The sequence below is a fragment of the Passer domesticus genome, chromosome Z (genome assembly GCF_036417665.1).
Source record: "Passer domesticus isolate bPasDom1 chromosome Z, bPasDom1.hap1, whole genome shotgun sequence".
NCBI classification, from domain to species: domain Eukaryota; kingdom Metazoa; phylum Chordata; class Aves; order Passeriformes; family Passeridae; genus Passer; species Passer domesticus.
In genome coordinates this window covers 346,100-353,497 of record NC_087512.1, presented here as the reverse complement: position 1 = coordinate 353,497, position 7,398 = coordinate 346,100, and the positions used below count along the sequence as shown (strand labels likewise).

Here is a 7,398-nt window from a genome sequence, read left to right as displayed (position 1 = left end):
CAGGGAGCGGCGGGGAACGGAAGGGAAGGGAAGGGTAGGGAAGGGCAGGCGGGGCAGGCAGAGCAGGGCGGGCGGCTGACGCAAGGCGGCGGAGCGTTGGCTCAGCCCGCCCGTGATGCAGTTCCTGCGCCGCGGCCATGGCGGGGGACGTGCTGGGCAGGACGGCGGCGCTGACCCTCGGTGAGAGCGCGGGGCACCCCGCACCCCGGCCCCCATCCCCATCGCCATCGCCATCGCCATGCTCGCAGCCCCGTGTGCGGTGCCCGCGCCCCGGGGCGCTGCGGCGGGGCCGCACCGGGAGCGGCCGCAGCGCCGGGCCCGCCCGGCCGGGCCCACCCCGCTCCCGGCGCTTCTCCTTTCGGTCCGGCCCGCCGAGCCCGGCGCTGCCCGGGCTGTGCCCAGGCCCCTCTCCCTGCTTACCTGCACCGAGCTGCTCCCGGGAGGCGCTGCTCCTTTCCCGATGTGCAGCCGGTGGCTCCCGAGGGCTCGGTACCTCGGGGACCCTGGAGACCTTACCGACCACGCTGCATGGATTGGGTTTTTTAATGAAGTATATGACATAATTCTTATCTTGACTGACCAGTGGTGCATTTGAAGGTTTATCACTGCTGATAAGCATCAAGATTTGGTGTAATAGAAAGGGTTGGGTTGGAAGAGGCCTTTAGATCACCTCGTCCAGCCCCTGCAGTGAGCAAGGACACATCCGTGTGTTCATTTTCTCTCTCATAATGTGCTTTGAGTAATTGCCCGTATTTGTCGTGTATCCCAGAAGAGCTGTATGTGTCTGAACGAGAGGGCAGCGACTCCACTGGTGATGGAACGCAAAAGAAACCATTCAAGACTGTCTTGAAGGTGAGTGTGCAAAACACGTGCTTTGTTTGGCAGTGTGGGATGTGTTCTGGGGCAAGGGATGGCCCTTGTGTTTTTAAATGTGAGTTTCATACCTGCTTTTGCAACCTGAGCAGGAGCAAGGTGCTGCTCAGGCTCTATAAGGATGATTTTGGTTCACTTTGGTTATTTTCCCCCTCTTTTTAGGCATTGATGACAGCAGGAAAAGAGCCATTTCCTACAATTTATGTGGATTCCCAAAAAGAAAATGAGGTGCTGTGGCATTGAAGGGTTTCCTAGTGGGGATTATTTAGATTATTATCCTGGTGTGCAGGGACACAGTGTAATCTGCTGTCTCTTGCTCTCTCCTTGAATTCTTTAGAGATGGGCCATCATTTCCAAATCACAGATGAAGAATGTCAAAAAGCTATGGCACAGGGAGCAGATGAAAAATGAGGCTAAGGAGAAGAAGGAGGTAGGTTGCACAAGGAACAGAGCACCATTGTTTTCCAAAAACATTACAGTGTCATCATAATTCCTGCCCCTCCAAAAAAGCTGCAGGTTGTTGCTCACTGGTGCCATTGTTTCACATGTTATTTACAACATGTTATTTACAACTGGCCTGGTTACAGCTGTTTAATAAGTAATTTTATTCAAACCAGGCAGAAGATCTCTTGAGAAGAGAAAAGAACCTAGAGGAGGCCAAGAAGGTCGTTATCAAGAATGACCCCAGTCTTCCAGAGCCCAAGTGTGTGAGTATGATCCCGTGCTTTGGCACGTGGGCTGTGCTGGGGCATCTGGTCAGCACAGAGCTTGTGCTGCTCTGGGGTGGGGTCTGGATTAACTCTTAAGAGGTGCTGAACCATTCCCCTGTTCAATGGCTTTTTTTCCCTGCCTCACAGGTGAAGATCAATGCTCTGGAGGCTTACAGAGGGCAGAGAGTGAAGATTTTTGGCTGGATCCACAGGTTACGGAGGCAAGGTAAAGCACAAGCATTGTTGAGCCCGTGCAGGGAGATAGAACAAGTACAGTGGCCTTCAAAATTTGGACCCAGAATGAGTCTGACAGCACCTGGTCTCAAATTTTTAAACCAGTTAGGTGCCTTTGATTGATCTCAAGGATCACTGCAACACTGACAGTTCCCCCTAATGTGTGGACATATAGACATTTCTTAGTTCAAATTCTGTGGGATTGTCAGTTTGGAGGCTAGTGCTACAGAATTTCCTCAACTTCTGTGCTTCAAGCTAGTCCTGCCAAATGAGGAGCTAACCAGCAGCTGCTCATAGTGAAACCAAATTCCTTCTCTTTTTAACTAGGGAAAAATCTGATGTTTATTGTCTTGAGAGATGGCACAGGGTTTCTCCAGTGTGTCCTTTCTGATGAGCTGGTAAGTTGTGATCAGTGTGTTCTGTCATTGAGTTCATACCTCATCTGGTGTTCTGTTATGTAGATGTTGTTAAGTTCTCCTTAAGCTGCTGACTCAGTTGTGTTACTGTTAAATTGTATGTCACTGCAGTTGGGCAGTGTGAGAGCTGTGTGGAAGTGCCTGTGTGCTAACCTGTGACTCCAGCAGATGCCATAGGGAAGTCAGCAATGAGATCTTGCTCACCTGTGCCCTTGTCTGTCTCGCTGCAGTGCCAGTGCTACAACGGGCTGGTGCTGTCCACGGAGAGCAGCGTGGTGGTGTACGGCACGCTGAACCTCCTGCCCCAGGGCAAGCAGGTACAGCAGCTCCTCCGGCTCCTCCTCCTCCCTCACGGGTCACTGGTGTCCTGAGGGAGGCACAGCAGAGGTGGGAGGAACCATTGGATTAGTTCAGAGGGAAAGAACAAAGCTCCCAAAGCTGTGCTGTCCAGTGTGAGACAGATGAACTGTGTGACTTTTCTGCTCTGCCTGAAACCACTTTCCACTGATAGACAACTCCTAGACTATAAAATGGTATAACATTTAATATTTATGTTAATTAAATAGCGTGGTTTCACTTTCCTTAACAGGTTTATTTGGTTTTTGTTTTGTGAGGCTAAGAATTCTTTCACATCTCTTTTACTGAGGTGTGTTTGTAGGGTCGACCCAAGGTTAGGTAATGTGAGTCCCCACTATCACATTTTGGTGGGTTAGCCTTTGAAAATCTGCATTTCTGCCCTGAAAACTGCAGTGAAGTGAAGTGGTTTTAGCTCACCTCACAGGTTGAGCTGGAAGTGCCGCTTGTCGGGGGTGGAAGGCGGCTGTGACCCACACGGGGGCGCCAGTGAGGGCAGAACTCGGTCCCACTTCGGGGGGAAGGACCTTAGAGCTCCAGAGCCAGCCCTGCCGTGGGCAGGGACACCTCCCGCTAGCCCAGATTGGTCCAAGCCCCCTCCAGCCGGGCCTTGGACACTGCCGGGGTGAGGCAGCCGCAGCTTCTTGGGGCAGCCTGTGCCAGGGCCTCACCACCCTCACAGGGAAGAATTCCTGATGTCCCATCTACCGTGCCCTCAGTCCCCAAGGGGAAGCCATTGCCCCTTGTCCCATCACTCCAAGCCCCTGTGAAAAGACATCCAAGGGGCAAGCAGTGGACCTTTTCCCACTGGGTTGTGTTTGTCTCCCTTTGGCAGGCTCCAGGAGGCCACGAGCTGAGCTGTGACTACTGGGAGCTCATCGGCCTGGCCCCGGCAGGAGGGGCTGACAATCTGCTCAACGAGGACTCGGAGGTGGACGTGCAGCTCAACAACAGGCACATGATGATTCGAGGCGAGAACATGTCCAAAATCTTCAAGGTGCGCTCCATGGTCGTGCAAGCCTTTAGGGATCACTTCTTTGCCAACGGATACTATGAGGTAAGTGTGTGTTCCCTGGTCAGCAAGTGACTGCTCTGGTGCCCTGGCTCACCCGTGTCCTCAGTTCTTCACTCAAGCAGTGACAGCCCTGTTCTCGTACAGGTCACACCGCCAACCTTAGTGCAGACGCAGGTGGAGGGAGGCTCCACCCTGTTCAAGCTGGATTACTTTGGTGAAGAGGCATACCTGACCCAGTCATCCCAGCTCTACCTGGAGACCTGCCTGCCAGCTCTGGGAGATGTCTTTTGTATTGCTCAGTCCTACAGAGCTGAGCAGTCCAGGACCCGCCGGCACTTGGCAGAGTATGTACAGTTGTCTTGTTTCTTTTCAAACACCTTGATTTCCTTTACAGTGTGGGAGTAAGAGGGGTTTGGGTTGTGGGTTTTTTAGATGAGTTTGTTTCATAGCTAAGGATGTGTTGCTTGTATGTGACTTTGCAGTGGTGTGGCTCTGTTTCAGGTACACTCACATCGAAGCTGAATGTCCTTTTATAAGTTTTGAGGATTTGTTGGACCGCCTGGAGAACCTGGTGTGTGATGTTGTAGACAGAGTGCTGAAGTCACCTGCAGCAAGCTTACTGTACGACCTCAACCCGGTAGGCAGCAGCGATGGGAACAGCCAGGAAAACAGGATCTAAAGCCTTTCCTACTCAGCACATTCCTTGGGGAGATGCAGGGCAGTGAGCTTACTTACCGTTTGTAATGGCAAGAAGAATATTAAACATAATAAAAGTGAAAAAACTGCAAGGCTGGTAAAGACCAAAGCAGGGAACTGTGGGGGAAGATGTTCCCTGCTAGCATGCTCCAGAATCCAACAGTGTGCCAGGATTTATGGAAGTGTGTGCTTTGCCAGTGGAATACAGCCCTCCATCCCAGAGATTGGATATCAGCCGGCTGGTGCTTGCTGATGGAGCATGAGGAAGTGATGAAACAAGTGGTGTTTCAGTTCCTCCCTTGGAACATGGAGCCCTAAAGCTCTGGGAATACTTCCTCATCTTTCCTCCCGGGTGATCTGTGAGATTTACTGGGCTTGAGATGGTTGTGTTTGGTTCTGGCTTTGTAGTACTGAGCTTGATTTGTTCATTTAAGTGATAACTTGGTGGCATGTGAGCTGGGAAAGGTCATGGACATGCTGATCAGCTAGAAAAGAACCCCTTTTAAAATGGTGCTCCTGCCCCTGTCTTTGCTGTTATCCACAGGGTTTCCAGCCCCCCAAACGTCCCTTCCGACGCATGAACTACGCTGAGGCCATCGAGTGGCTGAAGGAACACGATGTGAAGAAGGAAGATGGCACCTACTATGAGTTTGGGGAGGTATGTCCTGCTGGGAGCTGGAGTAATGTCCTGTAGGAATGCAGCTGTGGGTTGGGATTTGACCTGATGCCCTTCAACACAGGATAAAACCTGTGCTGTCACCTGTCATCAGTTCCCTGGCCACACTTCTCCAGCATGTGAGATAGTTGTTTGAAGGAGCTCAGGAGCACTTGACAGCATAGACAGGATTTTTTTCCTAGACGTCTGGGAATAATATGTGTCTAAAATAACTTTGTTTTAAGAATTTAGGCACATTAAGATGAAAGCGTGGACATGTGCAGTCTGAAACTGTCTCCTTTCATGCCCACTTCTCGTGGCACTTGTGTCTGGGCGTAGTTTTGGTGCTGAACGTGAATAAAGCCTGCTCTAACCACAGGACATCCCCGAAGCTCCCGAGAGACTGATGACAGACACCATTAACGAGCCCATCCTGCTGTGCCGGTTCCCTGCAGAGATCAAGTCCTTCTACATGCAGCGCTGCAGCGACGACTCGCGCCTCACCGAGTCGGTGAGTCCTTTTACTGCTGGGCTAGCTCGGGGCGGTGGGCACGTGTGAGGGCAGGGGTGCTCAGGGAGCTCCTTGGAGAGCCCTTGCCAGGTGTTGTCGGGGTGCCCTGGCGCGGCTGTCGCGGGCCGTGTGTGCTCCCCTGTGCAGCAGCGTTGCTGTAAGGGGCTGTGCTGTGCTGCGCTGCAGGTGGACGTGCTGATGCCCAACGTGGGCGAGATCGTCGGCGGCTCCATGCGCATTTGGGACAGCGAGGAGCTGCTCCAGGGCTACAAGAGAGAGGGCATCGATCCCACGCCCTACTACTGGTACACGGATCAGGTCAGTGCCTCCCTGTGCTGGGCTCGGACGGGAGCTGGGGCTTCTCACGACAAATGACTGGAAAATGTGTAATATCCCCTCCCTGGATTTCACAGAGGAAATACGGTACGTGCCCTCATGGAGGATACGGTTTGGGATTGGAGCGGTTCCTGACCTGGATTCTGAACAGACACCACATCCGAGATGTCTGTCTCTATCCACGCTTTGTCCAGCGCTGCAAACCTTAGCCAGCCTTGGGAAAAACTCCTGGAAAACTGGGCAGCTGGTGCTTGGGAAAGAATGATACACACTGCTGTACTACAGCCTGTCTGACAACAACACTTCCTGCAAGCTGTTGCTAATTCAAATACCAGTTTAGGATGTGAAAAAGAAAAAAAAACAAAACCTCTTTTTTAAAACAAAATACTAGTAATTAACTGGAAAAAGCCTTAGAAAAAATTGTTTAGGTGCAGTTATGCTCTTGAGTCATCACAAAACAAAGATCCTGATAAGTTGTCATTTAGAAAACAGGATACACTTCTGCTTTTAATTTCTGTGACTTAAAATATGCTGGGCATTTGATCATTTTATTTTGAAATTTGCTTTCATTTTAATCTCTTGGGGCTTCTTGCTGGGGAAGTCAGGAGTTCAAGATCTTGAAATTCCCTAAGAGTGCCCTGTGAGAATGGTGTGGAGAGGCACGAACAAAGGCTAAAAATGGGAATGAGTATCTTGAGCACTGTTTTTAGTTCCTGCTGATTTTAATGGGGGTTCTGTGAGTTGATGCAGTAGCAGGGTGTGCAGTACAGTGCACAGAACTCCTCTGTGAGAGGCGGGTTGGGTGTGGGGCTTTGGGGTTTCTCCAGGTTATTTATTGCTCAGCAGTGCTGAGGCTGGCGAGGCAGGCTGTGCTCCCTTTCCTGGGAAGGAGCTGCCCTGGGTCCGTGCACGCCCAGCTGCACGTGTCTGATGGCCCTGGGCTGGGCTGGGCTGCCTTTTGCTGCCTGTCTGCAAGCAGAAGTGACGGACTGAGACCCAGAGGGGCAGTAACTGAAACACACTGGGTTTTCAGGCTGTAGTCCCAGCAGTGCTTTCCCCTGTCACGCTGAGGTGTGTTCCTAGAGCAGCTCCCTGTTCCCTTGTGCTGCTGCAGCCGAGCAGCTTCCCTGCTGTAATGAACTTATCAAATAGGGATAATGAAATACGTCACGTGTCGCGTCATCGCTATCGTTCCTAGTCATAAAGCAATTCCTTTACCAGAGAGAAAAAGGCAGGTGCATCATTTGCCACCTGCACTGAGACTTTGGGCTGGATTTGCCATTCACTCCTGGAATTGTTGAGCTTGGATACCCACATTTTTGTATTGATTTGTTTTCTTCATCTTGCATGTTATATAAACTGGTCTAAATCAGCAACCAATAAATTATGGCAACAGAAGCTGGTGTGCAAGACAGTACTTCAATGCCTGTTCCTTTTACTGAGTGTGGAGCTTGCTGCTTGCTATAGTGTGGACAAAAGCCCACTTACCCAAGTGCAGTCAACGTATCCCAAGAACTGGCATGAGCTTCTTTCCCATTTTAAACAAAATCCCCACTACTTAACTTAAAAGCATGAATTTTTCTAATTTGGAGGGACCA

General features: G+C 51.1%; 1 protein-coding gene across 2 annotated transcripts; it reads left to right on the top strand.

Moving 5' to 3' along the window:
• Nucleotides 1–52: 52 nt before the first annotated feature.
• Nucleotides 53–7,198, top strand: LOC135291034 (asparagine--tRNA ligase, cytoplasmic). Of its 2 annotated transcripts, none has more exons than XM_064405032.1 (15): nucleotides 53–180; nucleotides 770–852; nucleotides 1,036–1,101; nucleotides 1,211–1,303; nucleotides 1,491–1,580; nucleotides 1,731–1,809; nucleotides 2,145–2,215; nucleotides 2,464–2,550; nucleotides 3,423–3,644; nucleotides 3,747–3,946; nucleotides 4,104–4,239; nucleotides 4,843–4,956; nucleotides 5,333–5,464; nucleotides 5,651–5,782; nucleotides 5,878–7,198. In XM_064405032.1, exons 1-15 carry the CDS (start codon nucleotides 138–140, stop codon nucleotides 6,007–6,009), a joined length of 1,680 nt encoding a protein of 559 aa, XP_064261102.1. In that variant the 5' UTR covers nucleotides 53–137; the 3' UTR covers nucleotides 6,010–7,198. The 2 variants fall into 2 exon arrangements, with proteins under 2 accessions (XP_064261102.1, XP_064261103.1); XM_064405033.1 differs by having other exon boundaries at nucleotides 114–180; nucleotides 773–852.
• The last annotated feature ends 200 nt before the right edge of the window (nucleotides 7,199–7,398 follow it).

Coding starts and splice junctions, on each gene's coding strand:
- LOC135291034 (XM_064405032.1), top strand. CDS start 138: ATGGCGGGGGACGTGCTGGGCAGGACGGCGGCGCTGACCCTCG. Junction 1,810..2,144: donor CCACAGGTTACGGAGGCAAG/GTAAAGCACAAG, acceptor CTTTTTAACTAG/GGAAAAATCTGATGTTTATT. Junction 3,947..4,103: donor ACCCGCCGGCACTTGGCAGA/GTATGTACAGTT, acceptor GCTCTGTTTCAG/GTACACTCACATCGAAGCTG.